This window comes from Mauremys mutica, chromosome 1, assembly GCF_020497125.1.
Source record: "Mauremys mutica isolate MM-2020 ecotype Southern chromosome 1, ASM2049712v1, whole genome shotgun sequence".
NCBI classification, from domain to species: Eukaryota; Metazoa; Chordata; order Testudines; family Geoemydidae; genus Mauremys; species Mauremys mutica.
The window spans coordinates 200734505-200756485 of NC_059072.1; the positions used below are offsets into that span (position 1 = coordinate 200734505).

The 21981-nt window shown below is 48.2% G+C and overlaps 1 protein-coding gene across 1 annotated transcript in view; it reads right to left on the bottom strand.

The window, feature by feature from the left end:
* The window catches only part of RCAN1 (regulator of calcineurin 1), an 80707-nt gene extending 61676 nt beyond the window's left edge, over positions 1 to 19031 (bottom strand). Inside the window, exon 1 of the mRNA XM_045002408.1 lies at positions 18622 to 19031. Within this exon, the coding sequence (XP_044858343.1) occupies positions 18622 to 18852 (231 nt within the window). The 5' untranslated portion in view covers positions 18853 to 19031. The remainder of the gene's footprint in view (positions 1 to 18621) is intronic.
* Between the last annotated feature and the right edge of the window lie 2950 nt (positions 19032 to 21981).

Below are 21981 nucleotides of genomic sequence, written 5' to 3' on the forward strand. Positions count from 1 at the left end.
CACACATCACTTGCGTATCATTTCAGAAAAACAGATTCAGGTAACAAAACCATACAGACACCATTTTCAATATTGTAGTTTCTAAGGGGAAAACTTTAGAAATGGCAAAGCTGGCTTCAACGTAAAGCATAACGGTCATTCAAAGGTGACAGCTACATTAGCTCTTCTGTGTTCCTGCACAGCACAGCTAAAATCGAAACCTTCTTATGAAATCTAATTGTTAATTTAACATACAGCACAGGATCTGGATCAGAAAGTACATATTCACATGTGGGATCAGAACCTTGGCCGGTGTAAGTGAGTACAATTCCTTTTACGTCAGTGCTGTAATACTAGCTGATGATCTGGCCCCCCGTGTGCAATCACATTTTTCCATAAATATTAACAAAGAAAATAGTATTGAGTTAACAGATTATATATAGCTATAAAATGTGATACCTGTGGAGATTCTTTCCCCTTTATTAGATGCATGATATGTATGCATATTGTTCTGGAATTGCCACATTTATCCAAGAAGAGGGAGAGGATGCATGCAATTAAAGCAGCAAACTTAAGTATTAATAAACTTAAACTAATTCATCTGATCCCAATCTATGGGCTGGACAGTGTGCACACATATGCATGTGTACATAGTTTATTTTTTAGCATTTCTCATGCCACATACTTCGATTACAATTATTCCAATGCTTTCAGGACAACAAACCATTTGATTTAATATCCATTTGAACAAAATTGTTGAAAATTCTAAATATTCAAACGCTAGGAGTACCAAAGCCGCCTCTCTACTTCTTCCTCACAAGAACCCAATTCCCTATTTAACATAACGTATTAACAAAATTATGCATTTTTTCCTATGGCTATGAACTCCAGAAATGTTTTTCCATCCTTGATAGTTGCCTGCCCATTAAAATGCCAGTCGCTTTTATAAGTTTATGTATGATAACAGATCACCTTTATTAAAGTAATTCTCTTTCCCATTGCTCCTATTTTAAGGCCCTTTTAGTAAATGCCTTTTTAAAGTGTACGCACTATTTATTTTACACAGTACATTATATTCACATATCAAAGCTATTTGACCAAGACATTAAATCAAGGTATTTTGTTCATCTTTCTATACTGTCTAGGTAAAGAGGATGATCTGAGCATTTCTGAAATGAGTACGTAAGAGCCCTAATATTTTGAACAGTGCTAGAAATCACTTGCCAGAAATAGACTAAAAATGGAAGTGGAATCCTCTATCATGAGATGTTAAGGGCGTAGATATAAAATTAACACTGCTGCTGAAAAACATGTCCTCTCAAAACAGATTCTTTCCAATCTTTAAAGCTCCACGCATAAGGTATTCATGATGCCCTGGTCAAACACTTTTATATTATATAATCTATTTAAACCTTTCTATTCCAGACTTCTTTTACTAGGAAGATAATAGCTTTTTTTTCTGGACATAAATTAAGAGAGTTACTGGGAAGCCTCTCCTGAACTGGGGAGCCAGAAAAAGAAACATGAACCAAAGCATTTAAAATGTGAATATTCTGTATTTTAGGGACACCATCCTCTGATAAATAGAGACCCCCAAAACCTAACCCAATACTTCAGTACTGGAGTATCTCTATTCAAAAATTTAAATTAAGGGGGGGAAATTGCATTTTTAAAAACCTAGCTCAATTTCCTGACTGAGATTGTCAGAGAAACTCATTTGCACCCCTATGAGAGAAAAACAGCAGAGCAGTACCCCCTGAACAATTTCTGTATACACACATATATACATGGAATGAGGATCTTGTGTTCAAAACTCCTAAAAAACTAAGATTTTCAATGTTTCATCTCTTTCTTTTACTGATTAAAATTTTTCAGTAAGTATACATGCATAGTATAGAGGGGCTTTACATAGCATTAGGCTCATAATACACATGGTTCTGTATTATGATTTTTTTTAGAATTATGAAGAATTATAGAAAAACATTAAGGGTAACGTTTCCCAAAGCATTAATGACTTAAGAATCTAAGTCCCAATGACTTTCAATAAGACTTTGAATCCTGAGTGCCTAAATAATTTTTGAAAATTTTACTCGAGGCCTCAATCTTCCAGTTAGATTAAAAGATTTTTGCCGTAATCTCACTGTTCAAATTATCACAAGAAAGGAAGTCATAGAGTTTATTTATGAAAACTCCTAACATGATCTCAATTGCCAGAACACAGTGCCACCTCATGAATGAGTAGCATAGGGAGAATTATGTGCATGGGTGTGGTAACAAAATGTATATATTGGAGACTTAAAAAACAAAAACACACTTCTCAAAATACATTTATCCGACAGAGAAATAGAATACATGTGTAAATACAGTTATTAAATAAAACACTTGAACTGTACATTCAAATTGCAACAGAATCTTTCATTTAAAAATTAGTATTTTGGCCAAATTATAAGTGTTACAACCATTGTTTTTTTTAAAGTGCCCTCTTTAAATACTTATTTTTAAACACTAAAGATTTAAATGCAATTTATGACAAAAATTATTGTGAGGGATTAAATGAACATGTGAGAGATGCATGAAAACCCAAGTACAATTTTCTAAAGAAAGTTTTGTAAACACGAATGAAAAATAAATAAAAAAGATATCCTGTAAATGTAAGGCTAGCTTTATGGAGAAATTCTGTGAATATTTAATGAAAGAGACAAAATAATGAAAGCTTCTGTTAAAAATGTGTTATGATATTTAGTAAGCTGTAGATCACAAGTTTTAAAAAGCTTGAATCACTTCAATAATGACTTAGCATTTAAAGATCAATTCATAAATGTCTTTTTCAACATTAACCTTTTACACTGCAGACAGTTTTACAATTTTAACATTATATGACAGTCATTAACAATATACTGTATATTTGCCATTAAGAACCCTTGCCTATATTACTTCAAATTTGCAACAGGTCAGATCTAACTTCTGAACACAAATTGTGATCCTTCATGATTTTAGCAGGGACGATAGATAGATAGATTAGATAGATAGAGTTCTGTTTGTGTCTGCCCTGGAAGGTCATTTGAGGGGATAGGCTTTGTGAAAGACTGTTTCCACTCTCCACCCCTTACCACTCCAGCAACTGAGGCAAGGGTTCTATGCACCTTTTTGAAGATGATTTTGGTAAAAACTGAGTTATTCTCCAGAGTTTGCTGAGAAAATTGTCTTACCTTCTAGTTAAAATCCTCTCTTAACCAAGAGGGATAGCTCTGATTGTAATGGTAATGATTTTGATTATTTAAGACAGATCTAGCACTACATTCATTAATTTGTTTTAATATGCAACAAGATTTACAAGTCTACAGCAAACAAACCTGTTAAGCTAATTTAAGGTACCTGTACTCAAATGACAGAAGCCAGCTGGATCATACAATCTTTCACTGTACCTGATCTGCTAGCTTCAGAATTACATTTACTGCTCTAACACAGAATTCCTTCCGAGTGCACAACACATGTATTAGACCCATACTCATTTTAAAACCCAAACCATGAGGAAAACATTTATAAATGACAAACCTGTCCATAACTAGCTTGAAACAGAAACTTCACACTCAGAAATTCTTTGCGATCTTAAATCTGAACAATGTAGTCTACTTTGAAGGAGCCTAACAAGTATAAATGAAGTTACTTAGCCCCCTTGTGGCTCTACCCAGTATTATTTTTTAAAAAGTCATTAAAGTTTGTTGGTGCAATCCTCTAGGATATATAAGGAGCATACAGAGCATCAATCTACTGTACTTATGCAACAGTAAATTCTATAAAATCAAAGATCTCTCCTACATTAAAAATACCATTAAACACTCCAAATGGAGAACAAGTTGGGGAGGCAAGGAGATGGAGCCATTGTGACAACATGGAGTCCAGTGGCGCCTTAAAGACTAACAGATTTATGTGGGCATAAGCTTTCGTGGGTAAAAAACCCACTTTAAGAAGTGGTTTTTTTACCCACAAAAGCTTATGCCCGAATAAATCTGTTAGTCTTTAAGGTGCCACCGGACTCCTTGTTGTTTTTGTGGATACAGACTAACACGGCTACCCCTCTGATACTTGGAGCCATTGTGCTAAAGCAAAACATTTAATTTTTTTTGTTAATTGAGTACTGCCACATATATTGCATTGGTACACAGGACTTATATGATTACAACCTTATCATGAGTTGTGATGCTTTCCTAAGAAATTCTACTTCTCTATAAACACACCATTACTCACCCATCTATACGTCTGACATTACAGCTGCTAGAGAAGTTACTTTAGAGGAGGCAATTTCAGAGGGTCAGAACAGAAAAGTGTTTCAAAGAAGACTAAATCTTTGAAGCCCAGGGAAAGGCCCTTGGGAAGAATACATGAACCTGAAATGCAGAAACAGAACCACTTTTTAGAAACCTGGAAATTAAGGAGAGGGGAGGCAGAATCTACAGTTATTCTACTAATCAGGCATATGAAAACCCTTGGAGATGAACATTCAGGTCTTCTTAGGCCTGGTCTACACTGGGGAGGGCATGGGGGGAGGGGAAAATAGATCTAAGATACGCAACTTCAGCTACGAGAATAGCGTAGCTGAAGTCGATGTATCTTAGATCGACTTAGAATCACTTACTTGGCATCCTCGTGGCGCGGGATCGACGACCGTGGCTCCCCCGTCGACTCCGCTTCTGCCTCCGCCCTGGTGGAGTTCCAGAGTCGTCGGGGAGCGCGTTCAGGGATCGATTTATCACGTCTAGACGAGACGCGATACATCAATCCCTGATAGATCGATCACTACCCGCCAATCCGGCGGGTAGTGTAGACATACCCTTAGGAAGATTAGCTGTAGACCATTCTAGAATCCAAGTTGAAGAAACTTTAATAAGTCAGAGATTGTTTTTGTTCCTTGATCAGTTATTAGGATGCTTGGTAAGGAAAAAACAGACTAATGAGGATACTTTTACTCAAATTGAGAGTCCAGTCTTTTAAGAGCCTTGTATCACAAAACAGGCTAAGAGAATTACTACTCCTGGGTTTAAATGCTGTATTGACCCCAGATGTAGCATTTCTACAAGACAGAGAGAGGAGCATGTGTGCCAACGCCATGTCTCAGCTGGTTTCTAAATAATGTATTCATTATTTTAGTGCTATCAATATGAAAGCAATCTGATGTCTTATTTATTTCGGCACTTTCCAGACTAGGGGAATTGGGGGGAAATTGGGGGATGGGAAGAGAGGCATGATTTAACTAGAAATTTTGCTTTATGAAAAAGCCATTTTGGAGACAGAGCACTCATTTCAGCGTATCTGCTGGGGGAAAAAAAAATTCCTTTCTATTTTTCTCTGCTGACAAATATGTTGTTCATTGGTCTTCCCTACTCAAAGGCTGTCTGGTCGAAAGCTGATCAATTTAGGCACAATTTCCCCACCCAGATGTGGCTCTCGGGCCAAAAAGTTTACCCATCTCTGTACTAGAGCAAGGACAACATTAGTTTTGCTAGGACAGATGGCCTGACATCTAGATTCCCTCCTGCAATTCTGAGGGTTGATCATAAAAGTCACTGGAGTTCTGTATGAGTTTGGCATAACCTAAGATGGGGCATGCAAACTTTTTGGCCTGAGGGCCGCATCGGGTTTCGGAAATTGTATGGAAGGCCAGTTTGGGGAGGCACAGCCTCCCTTAACAGGCAGGCATGGCCCAGACCCCGCCCGCTATCCCCACCCCGCTTCTCACACACCCTGATGCCCTCCCCGCTCCTCCCCCCAGGACCCCTGACCCAACCAACCCCCCCTGCCCTCTGTCCCCTGACCACCCCTGGAACCCTGGCCCCTGACTGCTCCCCGCTGCCCCATCCAAACCCCCCTCCTTCCTGACTGCCCCCTGGGACTCCTGCACCCATTGAACTCCCCCGTTCCCCGCCCTCTGACCACCCCACCCTCTAACCACCACCCCGAACTCCTCTGCCCTCTATTCAACCCCAACTGCTCCCTGCCCCCTTACTGCGCTGCTTGGAGCAGTGGTGGCTGGCAGCACTACAGCCACGCCACCCGGCTGGAGCCTGTCATGCCACCACACAGCACAGAGCACCGGGTCAGGCTGCAGCTCTGCAGCTGCGCTGTCCAGCCGCCCAAAGCATTGTGCCGGTGGTGCGGCGTGCTGAGGCTGCGGGGGAGGGGGAACAGCAGGGAAGGGGCCAGGAGCTCAGGAGCCAGGCAGGAGGGTCCCGTGGGCCATAGCTTGCCCACTTCTGACCTAAGACATTAAACTGCATATGACACCATGGTCTCCATCAGATATACGCAGTTTATGGCCATTACTTTCGTAAAGGCCTGCATAGGGGTCTGTCTGATTACCTATTCTAATAGTAAGAAAACTTCCTCTGGGCAAAGTATTTTTTTCCCCGCTCCTGGGTTCATCAGTGACTTGAAAGAACTGTTTCTCACTTAGGACCTGATTCAAAGCCTAGTGAAGTCACTCAAGTCTTCCCATTGACTCCAGTGACACATGGGAATTCACTTGGGGCCTAATCCAAAGAGACAGAATAAGGTTAAGGCCATGAATAGCATTTGCCAAGTTGGCCTCTGTACATTTACTGGGATCACAGCAAGTTATCAGAGATAACAGGCAGTGTACGTCAACCTAATGATGTCAGTGTACACACTACAGCCTTGCTCCCGCTGATGTAAGTACCCTACTATACCAACATAACTCCACCTCCACAAGAGGCTTCGGGCTTATGTTGGTGTAGTAGGGCAATGCAGTGTCCATGTAGATGCTCCATGCTGAAGCTGTGAAATTGAAAAGAAAGCCAGGCAATCACCCTGGGACGGGACGGGAGCCTGAGTACAGTCGTCTGGACTCCAGGTAGGGAGTGGGAGGAGGGGGAGCCGGGCTCCACTGAGAACTACGCCGATGTAAGTGCCCAGGCACAATTGCCCCACACTGCCCCCAAAATATTCCTGCTTCAGGCCTCCAATGGGATTGCACCTGCGCTGATGGGGACTGGAAGTCCACTGAAGCCCTGCACATTTTTGAAATTCCTTTTCCTGATTGCCTGGCTTAGTGAGGACACCTAGCATCTCTCCATTGTTGAATGCAACTCCTCAGGTGACCATGCTGGTTATGCACTTCAGATGTGTGCCTGCCTAAAGTAGACAAACGATATTGGATCTCATGGGCCTTGGGGAAAAGAGGCTGTGCAGGCACAGGTCCAAACCATCCAAAGAAACGTAGACATCTAGAAGAAGATTGCCCAGGTAATGCAGGAGGAGGAGTACAACATAGACTAGCTGCAGTGCCACATGAAAGCCAAGGAGCTCAGGCAGGCATGCCAGAAGGCCAGGAAGGCCAACAATCGACACGGTGCTAAGACACAGATCTGTCACTTTTACAAAGAGCTGCATGCCATATGTGGCGGAGACACCACCTGCACAGCACAGTGGATACCTCAGAGGAGACTGAGTCATTGGCCCCTGCTCTCAACAGTGAGGAGGTGGTGGATGAAGGAGGAGGAGGATGTGGGACAGGCGACTGGGGGGAAATCCAGCTACACAGTGAACCAGGACCTATTTTTGACTCCAACGCAGTCCAGCCAGTCGAGCATGGGTGAGCCCGATGCAGGGGAAGAAACCTCGGGTAAGCGTACAGATAAACTTTCAATTACAGGAATGGCATCCCCAACGCCACAGAACACATCCTTTGACTTTTCCTTAATTTACCCATGCTAGAAAAGGTAGTGGTACAACCAAGAGAGGTAGAGTTATCTGCTTTTCATTCCCCTCTAGAGTTAGGGGTCAAGAAGGGTGCAGGGTGGGAAGAACAGCATGAGTGGTAGTTTATGTATACAGAGATGTTCCTTGAATGCTCCTAAGAGACCTTGATGAAACTGTCATGGAAGTACTCTGCCATCCTCTGCCAAAGATTTCTATGGAGGGCTGCCTTATTTCTTCCTCCATGGTAGGACACTTTCTCACATCACTCAACGATAACTTCAGCAAGCACAATTGCAATACACAGTCTCTGCAGCACATGGGCCCGGGTAACATCAGGACGCCAGCAGCAGATGTGCTCTCTCTGCCATTGTTAACCTGAGGAGTGAGATATCAGCTAAAATCACCACTGCCTGTGGAAAATAATGCCAGTATTCAGTGCCAGTGTCCTCTCCTACTAGAATCAATTGTAACCAAGAAATTCCCTCTTCCTTTCCCCAAGCCCCAGAGGGCCATATTCACCATGGGATTGCCTGTGCATAGCACCAGCCAAGCAGATGTGAGATGAATGAGAGGGTAGTGTTTAAAATTTTGTAGTAGCAAGCGGAGTGAGCTCAGCACTATGCTTTCTGTAGTAATTATGCTGACAATGGTACCTCTATGTTTTCTCTGGAGGCATTGCCATTGCAGCCTTCAGGGTTTCCCTCTCCACACCCACAGAATGCCTGAGCCAGATAAGGAGGAGAAAGAAGAGGACTTGGGAGGATATGTTCAATGAGATCCTGCAAGCTAGTGCTACATGGGACCATGAGCATGGGGCCTGGAGGATGGACATTGCAGACAGACTGGAGGAGAGAGTGAAGAATATAAAGGTCCAAGACTCCCAGCAGGAAAAGAAGAGGGAAATGCACCAGGACATAATGATGTTACTCAGGGTACGTCTACACTACAAGACTATTTCGAATCTACTTAATTCGAATTTGTGGAATCGACCTTATGAAGTCGAATTTGTGTATCCACACTAAATACACTAATTCGACTGTCTGAGTCCACAGTAACGGGGCCAGCGTCGACTTTGGAAGCGGTGCACTGTGGGAAGCTATCCCACAGTTCCCGCACTCCCCGCTGCCCATTGGAATGCTGGGTAGAGCCCCCAATGCCTGCTGGGGGAAAAAATGTGTCGAGGGTGGTTTTGGGTAACTGTCATCATTGAACCGTCAATCACGCCCTCCCTCCCTGAAGCGCCGGCGGGAAATCTGTTCGCGCCCTTCTCTGGTCGGTTACAGTGCGGACGCCACAGCACTGCGAGCATGGAGCCCGCTGCGATCATCGCTGCACTTATGGCCGTTGTCAACTCCTCGCACCTTATCGTCCACCTCTTCCACACTCAGCTGCTGAGAAATCGGGCGAGGAGGCTCCGGCAGCGCGGTGAGGACAGGAAGTCACAGAGTGGCGCAGACCTCTCACAAAGCAGGGTACGCCGCGCAGTGGAGATCATGGTGGCAATGGGTCAAGTTCATGGTGTGGAACGGCGATTCTGGGCCCGGGAAACAAGCACGGACTGGTGGGACCACATAGTGCTGCAGGTCTGGGATGAATCACAGTGGCTGCGAAACTTCAGGATGCGTAAGGGCACTTTCCTTGAACTCTGTGACTTGCTGTCCCCTGCCCTGAAGCGCCAGGACACCCGGATGCGAGCAGCCCTGAGTGTGCAGAAGCGAGTGGCCATAGCCCTCTGGAAACTTGCAACGCCAGACAGCTACCGGTCAGTAGCGAACACTTTGGCGTGGGCAAATCTACCGTAGGGCTTGCTGTGATTCAAGTAGCCCACGCAATCGTTGAGCAACTGCTCTCAAAGGTAGTGACCCTAGGAAACGTCCAGGTCGTCAGAGATGGCTTCGCCGCGATGGGATTCCCAAACTGCGGTGGGGCTATAGATGGGACTCACATCCCTATCCTGGGACCGGCCCACCAGGCCAGCGAGTACATTAACCGAAAGGGCTACTTTTCTATGGTGCTGCAAGCACTGGTGGACCATAGGGGACGTTTTACCAACATCTACGTCGGGTGGCCGGGCAAGGTTCATGACGCGCGTGTGTTCAGGAACTCTGGTCTGTTTAAACGCCTCCAGGCAGGTACTTTCTTCCCGGACCACAAAATAACGGTTGGGGATGTGCAGATGCCTACAGTGATCCTCGGGGACCCAGCCTACCCGCTAATGCCCTGACTCATGAAGCCCTATACAGGCGCCTTGGACAGTGAGAAGGAACTCTTCAACTACCGGCTGAGCAAGTGCAGAATGGTGGTGGAGTGTGCTTTCGGACGTCTCAAGGGGAGATGGCGGAGCTTACTGACTCGCTCGGACCTCAGCGAAAAAAATATCCCCGTTGTTATTGCCGCTTGCTGTGTGCTCCACAATCTCTGTGAGAGCAAGGGGGAGACCTTTATGGCGGGATGGGAGGTTGAGGCAAATCGCCTGGCTGCTGATTACGCTCAACCAGACAGCCGTGCCGATAGAAGATCCCAGCAGGAAGCGCTGTGCATCCGGGAGGCTTTGAAAGCTAGGTTCCTCGGAGAGCAGGGTAACCTATGACTCTCCAGTTGATTTACAGAGAAGCTGAACCTGAGCCTGTTTCAGTGACTGTTGACTTCGATCTGCGGTTACATACCCCGTTCTCCAGGTTTCCCCCCTTCCAACACACATTTTAAAATAAATGTAATGGAACACTGATTATTAACAAAGTTTTCTTTAATTATGAATTCCTGTTCAAGGGTTGAAACATGGGCGCAGACTGTGGTGGGTACGGTGTGCACTGATGTACAGACCGCTTCTACACTAGAGGAATGACAGGCTCCTGCTCCTACAGCGGTCTCTGGGGGGAGGACGGTTGCAGGTGGGTGTGCAGGAAGGGGTGGGTTTGCAGGAAGGGGTGAGGGGTGCCGTCTTTGGGACGGAGTTTGGATGCAGGCTCTGGGCTGGGGGTTGGGGCGTAGGAAGGGGTGAGGGGTGTGTGGGAAGGGTGAGTATGTGTCCGTGGATGAGGGCTCTTGCTGGGGCTCAGGGCATCGGAGAGGCTCGTGGCTAGGGTGGAAGGGCATGGTAAGGGCAGCCTGCCTTGCCATTTGTGGATGTCAGGCGCTAGGACCCTGGGGCAGCATACACCTCACAGACTTACCCGGGGCAGCATTCACCTCCCAGAATGACCCTGGTGCCTAGTGACTGCAGTCTGTGTGTGTCCTGCTGTTGATCCTGCCCCCAAGTCTGTACCCTGGTAATGGAGGCTGTCCTATGCAATTAAAAAACCCCTCCCCCCTTTCACAGAAAGTCTTCTGACAAGGAAAACGTGACGGAAACAGTGAACAACAACAAACTACTTTTAATACTCAACTACACAGTGGGGGGATGAAACTTGGATTTGGGACTGGGTGATCCAGGAAGGGAAGCACTTCTCATACTTTAGGGAATGAGAGCTGTTTGGTACATGAGCGCTCTGCTGGGGTGGAGTGACAGTTTTCACGGCCCCTAGCGCCCCTCCTTCTTGTGATTTTTGGTGAGGGGGGGACAGGACTTTGTGGCGGGGGAAGGCGGTTGCAGATACAGTTCAGGGGGGCTCTCTGCTCCTTCCTGTGGTCCTGCAGAACATCTACAAGGCGCCGGAGCGTGTCCGTTTGCTCCCTCATTAGCCCAAGTAGCGTTTGAGTCGCCTGCTGGTCTTCCTGCCGCCACCTGTCCTCCCGTTCGCTGTGTGAGCGCTGGTGCTGACATAGAGTCTCCCTCCACTGTCTCTGCTCGGCCGCCTCGGCTCTGGAGCAAGCCATCAGTTCCGAGAACATGTCGTCCCTAGTCTTTTTCTTTCGCCGCCTAATCTGCGCCAGCCTCTGTGAGGGGGATGCCGGGGCAGTTCGGGAAAGAGCCGCAGCTGTGTGATGGGAAAAAGGAAGTGATTTCCTTGAAAAGATACATGTTTGCGAACACTGAACACAGTCTACTCAGTTTCAGTGAACAAGACCATACAGGGCACCTAGTCTCACGAGCTCTCAGGACAAGTTCGAGATTTCGGAATACGCTTTCATTGGCTGCGGTCTTGCACAGGAGATCGGACAAGCGGGGCGGTACAGCTGAATCCGTGTAGCAGCCAGGCCTGGTAAGCACTACACTATAGGCTGCTTAACAGTTAATGAATAGCTGTGCCCTCCCGCTGAAGGCAATCTGGAAAGCATAAAGTCTGACCCTGTTCCAGCCCCTCGCGGCTGTGCCCGGGAAAGATCACTGTATGATTTTCCTCTGCGGCCTCCAACACGTGGCTGTTAAACGAAGGTCATTGCTATGCAAAGTAAAAGTCAAGCATTCACAATAGTAACAGTACACTAATTGCCCTAATTAGATGCAGCAGTCGCCGAACGAGATTACCCTGAGGCGGGTCACTCGGAGAGAGAGAGAGAGGATGCTGCTAGAATCCCTGCACAGACCAGGACCGTATGCTGCCATGCTGGTGGAGGCAATGATTCCGCTGTACATTAGGATGGCCTGGCGCGGAAGAGTATGCTTCCACGGAGCACCAAATAAGGCACCTCTCCCCAGGAACCTCCTGCGGAGGCTTTTCGAGCTCCTGTACGAGAGCTTCGTGGAAGTGTCCCAGGAGGATTTCTGTTCCATCCCTATATGTGTGGACCTTCTTTTTATATAGTTTTATATGGAAAAGTTTTTATATAGTTTTTATTCCTGTTTTTTTAAAAATAAAGGTTTCCATGTTTATAGCACTTACCGACTGATCCTTCCCCTGATTCTGAGTCCGGGTTAACGGCCGGGGAGGGTTGGTAGGGGATCTCTGTGAGGGTGATGAAGAGATCCTGGCTGTCGGGGAAAGCGGTATTGTAAGCGCTGTCGCCTGCGTCGTCCTCCACAAACCCTTCCTCATCTTCCCCATCGACGAACATCGCCGAGGAACTGCCCCTCGACACTATCCCATACTCAGAGTCCACGGTCACTGGTGGGGCAGTGGTGGCAGACCCACCTAGAATGGCATGCAGTGCCTCGTAGAAGCGGCTTGTCTGGGGCTGGGCTCCGGAGCGTCCGTTTGCCGCTCTGACTTTTTGGTAGCCTTGTCTCAGGTCCTTGATTTTCACGCGGCACTGCGTTGTATCCCGGCTGTATCCTCTGAGTGCCATGGCTTTGGAGACCTTCTCGTAGGTCTTTGCATTCCGTTTGTTGGAGCGCAGCTCCGAAAGCACAGACTCATCGCCCCACACAGCGATCAGATCCAGGACTTCCCGGTCTGTCCATGCTGGGGACCTCTTTCTATTCTGGGATTGCATGGACTCCTCTGCTGGAGAGCTCTGCATCGTTGCAGGTGCTGCTGAGCTCGCCCCGATGTCCAACCAGGACATCAGATTCAAAGTGCCCAGACAGGAAAAGGAATTCAAATTTTCCCGGGTCGTTTCCTGTGTGGCTGGTCAGAGAATCCAAGCTTGGACTGCTGTCCAGAGCGTCAACAGAGTGGTGCACTGTGGGATAGCTCCCGGAGCTACTAAGTTCGATTTGCATCCACACATAGCCTAATTCGAGATAGCCATGTCGAATTTAGCGCTACTCCCCTCGTCGGGATGGAGTACCGAATTCGAACTAAACAGCCCTCTAGGTCGAATTAAACGGCTTCCTGGTGTGGACGGTTGAGCGGTTAATTCGAATTAACGCTGCTAAATTCGATTTAAAGTCCTAGTGTAGACCAGGCCTCAGGCAGCAAAACACACATACTGCAGACTATGGCAGACCTGCAAATTCAATAATCCCAGGCTCACCTCCCTCTGCAGCCCCCTGAGAACTCCGTATCAGGACCTCCCTACACACACACCCTCCACCACCACCACCACTCCATATGGTATCAGGGGTCACTGCACTAGTCCTACCACTCCACCCTGGAGGACATTAAAAACAATCAAAACTTCACAAACATTGACCTGTGAAAGGCACAGCTGGTGTAAATGTAGCTGAAATGGACCTGAATGTTCTTTCTCCCTTCATAAGCTCTTTTCTATTAATTTGTTAAGTTTTAAAAGTATTTGTTTTAAAATTGCACTTTTTTGCATTTTTTTTTACAGCATAAATTTCCATTATTTGGAACATAATTCATTTTTATTAGTTCACAACATATGCAGCCGAGTGCTCAGCAGTTCTGAAAGCAACCAATTACCTGTTACTACACAGTGTCACACCCATAGGATCATTCACAAACAAAATTAATAGCTGTACTGAAAATGTTATATTCCTGCATATACAGTAATCACCACACAATTCCCACCAGGCCACAAAAGAGCAGGGCCAGGTAGAGCACTCTAGTCAGGCTCACAGTTAAAATGATCTTTCAAAGCCTCCAAGCCATACAGGCCACAATGAGCTCTTTTAATAGCCCTTGTATCGGACTACTCAAATTCAACAGACAGCCACTCCACCTCTGCCCTCTATCCTAACAGAGACTTTTCCCCCTTTGCTTCACAGGTATTATGCAGGACACAGCAGGGAGCTGTAACCATTGGGTTTTTTTTCTCACTAAGGTCCAATTTTGTGAGTAAACTATGCCAACATCCCTTCAAATGACCAAAAGCACATTCAACTGTCATTCTGCACCTGCTGAGCCAGTAGTTGATGTCATGGGTACACAGACTCAGTGCTCCAGAACAGCTCTGAATTAGTCCAACCAATTCAGTGTGGCACTCCCTTAAGGCGCACCCTCACTAGGGAAAACCTCCTCAGCTTTAGCACCACCAGGGACTGACCTCAGAGCTTTCAGCATCCCCGTTCCATGCCATGACCTCCCCACAGTAGGTTCACCTGAATGGGACACCTGGGGAAGCCTTATACACCCAAAGGGGCCATGCACCCCCAACTTATGCAATCAGCAGTGACTCTCAGACAGAATTGTTAAAGAGAAGGGTTTATTAGTTGTCTGGAACACAGCGTAAGAAAGTTCTTTGTTAGCAAGAAAGCAGGGAGTCCCAGCAAAGTCCATCTTGGTTGGGCCCCAAGCCTGGGTTGCCTCCCCAAAAGCCACAAACGGGAGACTGTCCTGTTTCCAGCAGCCCATACTCAGTCACACCCATTTGCCCCTCCTCTGTCCTTTGTTGTGTTTCCCAGGAAAAACTGGTCACCTGGCCTCTACCCCTTTGTTCTTCAACTTATTGCAGCTGTCTGGCTTCTTGCAGAGAATGGGCCCCACCCCCAGCCATCAGTTTCTAAGTTAAAAAATGTCTAGCCATTGCCAGGGCACAGGCAGCTAGACAATCACACCTGTTCCTCTCGGAGTCTCTGCAAAGATCAAACACCGTGTCACCACGTAGTTAATCGTGCAACACATGGGGAAACTGAGGCACACAAGGTTTTGAATGAATACTAAGAAAATGCCACACTTCGTCACAACTGAATCATTCCTTGGTGCTGTCAAGGTAGCTGGTGTACGGCTTCATGAGCAAGGAGCAGACTGGATCACCCAAAATTACTATTAATCCACCAACTGAGAAAGAAAGTCCCTGTTTGCAGCTTTCTGAAGAGTCCTGTATTCTTAAAGATGCAAGCATCATGCACACCCATCCTGACCAGCCCAAAGGTCAGTGAAACATCCCTGGTGATCTATCAATGCTTGCATAACCATAGAAAAACAGCCCTTTCTGTTGACGTACTCAATGGCAAGGTGGTCCAGTGCCAAAATAGGGATATGCGTGCCATCTAGCACTCCATCGCAGCTCAGGAACCCCACTGCTGCAAATCCATCCACTATGTCTAGTACATTGCTGAGAGGCTCAGTCCTGCGTAACAGGAGGCGATTAATGACCCTGCACACTTGCATCACAAGGGCCCCCCTGGTGAATTTCTGGACTACAAATTGAGTCCCAACTGACTGGTAGCAATCTGGCATTGCAAGTTTCCACAATGCAATTACCATTCACTTCTCCACTGTCAGCACAGCTCTCTTTTTGGCGTCCACACACCAGAGGACATTTGAATGTCCCTGCACTGCAGGTGAGCTTACTACACAGATCCAGGAATGTGGCTTTGCATATCTGAAAGTTCTGCAGCCACTACTTCTCACCCCAAACCTGCATTACAATGCGATCCCACCAGTCAGTGCTTGTTTCTCAGGCTCAGAAGTGGCACGCCACCATATGCAGTTCCATGAACACCACCACCAACCTTGAATTGATTCTTGCTATGTCCCACAGCAATTCATCCTCCAAGGAACAATCAAGTTCCCCGCTCATTTGGTTCTTTCTGAAGGTCTCCAAATATTACAAGATTATGCACTCTGTGCTTGTAATGCTCATAATAGTGCAGAGCTTTGCAGGCTCTATGTCGTCAGACAGCGAGGAGGTGACGCAGTTTGTGGGATTTTGAAAAAAAAAGCATGAAAATTATGGGATACAGAGAACACCATGGGATGGAGACAGTTGCAAATAAGAAGTTGACCCCATGTTCCCAGACACCCCTGCCTGACTTGTTTTGGCCCCCTCACACAGTGCCAGAACTTCTCAAAAGAGAGTGTGCTGGATGGTGGTGAGTTGCACAGTGGGATACCTACCTGTGGTGCATCACACACTGCACTGATACAAGCATTACTGTGAGTACACACACCGCTGCCACAAGGAGTCAGGTATGCACACACACAAGCCATGTCTTAGCGGTAGCACCTATATGCTGATGTACCTTGAATCAACATAAGTTTGTAGTGTAGACATGGCCTAAGAGTGAGTGAAGTTCTTCATTCCTTTCTTCAGGGGTATTGTGTAACATTGATACCATTTTATAAGGCATCGTTTGGTTGACATGCTACACTAAAATGTGTTTCTTAAATTCAATGCTCCCCCACAATCTGACATTTTGCACTATACAAATTGTACTACTTCAATAGAAAAAAAGTTTTATCTTCATCATCTCAATTATTGCATTAACTAAGATAGTAAATTCCAGACGTTTTTAATGGCTATTGGTCCCTGTATAGGCAAAAGTGAAACCTAGTCTTCATTCTCATATTTAATTCTCATATTAATCTACATAACACTTATACAGGCGAGTCTCATTTTACGCTGGGGTTAGGTTCCACTGTCAGTGAGTAAAGCGAAAATCGCGTAGAGTCAAAATTACATTGAGTGTAATGGTGGGCGGAATCGCCTGCACTACAGGTACACTATTTAAATTGTTATTTTTCTCTTTTATTTTTTTTTGCCAACCGTGCAAAGCTGAATTTGTGCATGTTAAATGCGCATAAGATGAGAATCGCCTGTAATACAGGCTGGAAACATGCCTACAGCACTTACTATTTTCAAGACTTAGGAAAAATATGTACACTAAGAAGTCTATTTTTCCTCTGATACATGCATAACTTATCAGTGGCAATGACACACATTAACAGGATACTAGGCCCTAAGAGATACATGAAAAGTTAAAACTTTATCTAACTACATAGTCTTTTAAAGTGAATACAACCTTAAACATAAACACTGAAATCAGCAGTTAATACTGTTACCAGTTTTTAAAAATGCAGTCTCTTATCTTTAATGAACTGTGATTATCTGGGAGCTCAGAGACTTACTACTGGTCTACTGCCATGATAACCAGTAGCTGTAATTAAAAAGACACTGTCATATTTAGCCCCTAAATCTGAATATTATAAAAACATGCTTTTGCAAAAGCTAAAAACCAGTACAAATATTTCCTCAAGTTTTAAATCCAGCAAAAACAGTTGATTTAAAAACTAAACAATCTGCAGGGTCTGAGCTTAGTATATTAAGATGCAGGGGCGGCTCTAGACATTTTGCCGCCCCAAGCACGGCGGCATGCCGCGGGAGGCGCTCTGCCGGTCGCCGGTCCCGCGGCTCCGGTGGACCTCCGGCAGGCGTGCCTGCGGAGGGTCCGCTGGTCCCGCGGCTCCACCGAAGCTGCGGGACCAGCGGACGCTCTGCAGGCACGCCGAAGGAGGTGGCCAGCATGCCGCCCTCCCGGCGACCGGCAGAGCGCCCCCCGCGGCATGCCGCCCCAAGCACGCGCTTGGCGTGCTGGAGTCTGGAGCCGCCCCTGTTAAGATGTCAATGTCTACTTGTAATTATTTCTTTAAAAAAATGATTATTTCTTTAGAACTAAATCCTCAGGTTAGGGACCCTCATCTCAAACCTGAAGACATCTAAGCACATGCTATCTTCACTCATAGGAGTAGCTATCAAAAAAAATCAAAATCATTATCGTCGTAAATTTCAGTATTATTCCTCTTAAGGTCACATAGGTTATATTTTAACCTATCATTGGTCACAACCAACAACTGCCATTTGTTTAAATACAAGTGCGTTGCAAGAAAGGAACATCGCATCTCCTTCGGGAAGCCTGTGGAAGGGTCACCCCCAGGGGGCCACCTGCCTTTGCTCTCAAACAGCGCTTGGCGAGGGACCTGGGGGCCAGGAGTCAGGCAAGTGCTGCAAATGCTTCATCTACTGGGCACCAAGGGCTCCCGACCGACCAGCGGCCTGCGGCCGTCACGGGCCCCCACCGGCTGACCGGTTCCTCACCAACTGTCTTCCCAACGGCCGCCCAACCGTCCCATGCCCGACCGCGCCACGGCCCGCCAGCGAGGCGCCGCGAGAGCGGCAGGCTCGGGCCGCCCCACGCTGAGCTGCAGGCGCCCCGGTGCCCAAGCACAAGCGGTCTGGCAGGCAGGGGGCGAGGGGCACCCCCGGGGCTCCCCGGGACGGGGCGCGGCAGCCGCGGCGAGCGCTCCCTCTGACAGCCCGGCTAGCGGGGACCCCGTGCGGCGCCTAGCGCCCGGCTGCGAGCCCCGACGGCAGGGAAGGGAAAGGCCACAAAGTGACCGGGCGGCGGGGGGCGCCATGGCACGAGCGGCGGCCGGACTCGCTGCAGCTCCCCGGGGCCCGGCCCCAGCCCGCGCTCACCCGGCACAGGCTGTCCTGGAAGAGGCGCGGGTCCAGGTTGCAGGCGATGGTGGCGGTGGGCAGGTCCCGCAGCGCCACCGCCTCCATCTCGCAGTCGATAAAGCTCCAGTCGGACTCGGCCTCCGGCGGCGCCTGCTCCTCCCCGGGCTGCGGCTCCCGCTCGCTGCCGGACGGGCCGCTCCCCCCCGCCGCGCCGGGCAAGCGGCTGCGGCCAGCGCCCCCGCTCTCCATGGGGCGGTCGCGGAGCCCCGGTCCTGTCCCGGCCCAGCCGGGCGGCGCTGCTGGCTCCTCCTCGGGCGGCCCCGCCTCCGCCCGCGGCCCCGGCGTTAACCCCTTCCCCGCCGCGCAGGCACCGCGGCCCGGGGCAGCCGGAGCCAATGAGGCGCCGCGCTGCCTCCACCTCAACAGGTGACCGACCCGCCGGCGTCAGCCCCGGCCGCCATCTTGGGTGAGGGCAGCGGCCCCGCTTCCCGCCCAGCCCAGCAACGGGCACCCGGCGTCTCCTGCACACGGAAGCGCCCCGGGGCAGCGGGAGCCCCCGGCTCAGGCGCGGGCAAACTTTGTGGCCCGAGGGCCACATCTGGGTGGGGAAATCGCGCGCAGGGCCATGACTGTAGGGCTGGAGCAGGGGGCTGGGGTGTGGTGTGCAGGAAGGGGCTCAGGGCAAGGGGTTGCGGCAGAAGAGGGATGTGGGGTGCAACAGGGGGCTCAGGCCAGAGGGTTGGGGTGCAGAAGGGAGCTCAGAGCAGGGGTTCGGGGTGCAGAAGGGGTTTGGGGTGTAGGTTCCGGCCCGACTTACCTGGAGCTGTTCCAGGGTGGCAGTGGCACGCGCCAGGGCAGGCTTCCTGCCTGCCCTGGCCCCACACCGCTCCCAGAAGCCGCCGGCACCATGTTCCTACAGCCCCTGGGGGTGGGGGGAGAGGGGGCAAAGGGCTCCACGTGCTGCCCTCACCTGTGGGTACCTCCCCCGAAGCTCCCATTGGCCATGGTTCCCCATTCCCGGCCAATGGGAGTTGCAGGGGGCAGTGCCTGGAAGTGAGAGCAGCGCACAGAGACCCCTTCCCCCAGGATCTGGAGCCAGCCTGCGGGCCACAGTTTGTCCACCCCTGCCTCAGGGGGATGATCATGGATTCCCCCCAGCCAGGGAGTGAGATCTCACCTCCTGTCCCCCGTCCCCACCCAGTCAGGGTAGAGGGGGAGAAAATATCAGCCCCCTGGACTGGTCCGCTAGCTCGGTTTATTAGTGGGAAACAGGGCATAGACATTACCCCGCGTGTGGGGGCATGCTCACCCCCAGAAGGTAACCCCTTCTCAGGGGCGGCTCTACCTTTTTGGCCGCCCCAAGCAGTCATGCGCGGGAGGCGCCCCAGAGCCGCGGGAGCAGCCGACCTCCCGCGGGCATGACTGCGGAGGGTCCGCTGGTCGCGCGGCTCGGCTGGACCTCCCGCAGCTGCGGACGGTTTGCAGGTCCGGCGGCTCCGCTTGAGCTGCCGCAGTCATGCCTGCGGGAGGTCCAGCCGAGCCGCGGGACCTGCGAACCGTCCGCAGTCATGCCTGCGGCAGGTCTGGTCCTCCCGGGGCTCCGGTGGACCTCCCGCAGGCATGACTGCGGCAGGTCCGCCGGCCCAGCCTGCCGCCCCACCGGGAAAGGGCCGCCCCACGCGCGTGCTTGCCGCGCTGGGGTCTGGAGCCGGCCCTGCCCCTCCTGAGGCTTAACAGCTGTGAAATGGGCTGATTTGTAAAGCACGCCATTGTGGTGGTGCAGTCATACATATACCTTCTCCCACAATACACAAGCCAGGGCTCCGCCCCTATAATTAATTAGGCAGCAAGTTTAGTACAAAGAAGAGGAAGTACACTTTCCACACACTGCACAAGGAACCTGTGGAACTCATTACCATGCATGTGCTGGTTAATGCCAAAAGTACAGCCAGTTTAAAAAAAGAACTCAATAAGTTCATGGAAAATAGGTCCAGCCGTGGCTGTTAGCCAAGATTGCCCCAAACATGGGCTGGACTACCTGAAACCTCTCCCTACAAGAAGCTGGCGCTGGAAGACAGGGGAGGATTACTCCATAATGGCTCTTTTCTGTACACTCCCACAGGAGCTCTGCTGTGCACAACTGTTAAAGACAGGAGAGTGGGTTAGCTAGACCATGGTCTGAAGTAGTATGGCAACTCTTTTGTTCTTATTATGTGTACTGCAGCATCTCAACCTTTTCCTGTCATGGAAGTACATTTCTCCTACTTATAGACAGACTGAATGGGGGTTGGAGGGAGGATATTAGACACCAAATAAAGGACAAGTGTTGTACAAACAAAGGGGCAGGTGATTTATGATCAGCTACACAAGACGTCTGACCCACATTAAGTTTAGCTTTTCTTTTTCTGTGAAAACAAAGTAAAAAATGAGTCAGAAAATCAAGGCATGTAACAACATTACGTGGGCAGTTGCAACTTCTTGTGCTGGAGGAATTATACAGCTAATCTTATTCGTGAACTTATATTTGTGATACCTTATTTCTAAGATGAACTCTTTGCTTGACATTTGTTTAATGTTATTTTGGATTTAAATAGCTCTTATAGGGGGGAGTGTAAATATGATTTAAAGTCAGCCTTATGTTCTTTCCTTCCAACCTCAGCTATACCAAGTGAAGCAATGTAATAGCAGAGGATCTGCATCAGTATCTTTACATCTCCTTCACTTCTTTCCTTTCTCTTTCTTACAAAGTCCCAAGCATGTAAATATCACTGTCCCTAAAATGGAGGCAAACTAGAGCACTATTTATGCTCTCCTCTCCCCCTCATCATCTGGACTCTGCTTGGAATTCAATCTTTTTATCAAAATAACTTTAAAAAAATCTCAGCTATGTGTTACATATCTCTCTCCAAATACACAGTTTTTTCCGTGTGTAAACATACAGCTGCTAGTTTAAGACATTCCTGTTGAAGAGATAAACAGCTCCTTATAGGTTGGAGAATTCAGGTGCTTTACTGCTCCTCTGGCCTGTAGGAATGGACCTGAGTGATTAGCATCTCCCATAGATTAGCTGGCTAGTTGAGAAATGTGTTTAACCTAAGTAAACAAATAGATTTTACAGATATTTAAGTGGGATCAATTTCCAGAGGAACTGCCAAAGACAAGGAGTTTTAGAAGCACACCTCTTCACAAAATTTGTATGGGTGTCCAACTCCATAGTCTGAGCAACTTATCCCAGCACAAGTTTAATGTTGGGTACAAGATAGAAGAAGTATGTTAATAAATCCATCTAATTTTCTACATCTGCATATGACAGGTAAGAGGAGAGAAGGTTTAAAAAAAAAAGTGGCAGAACAGTTTAATAGTCCAAGGACATTAGAC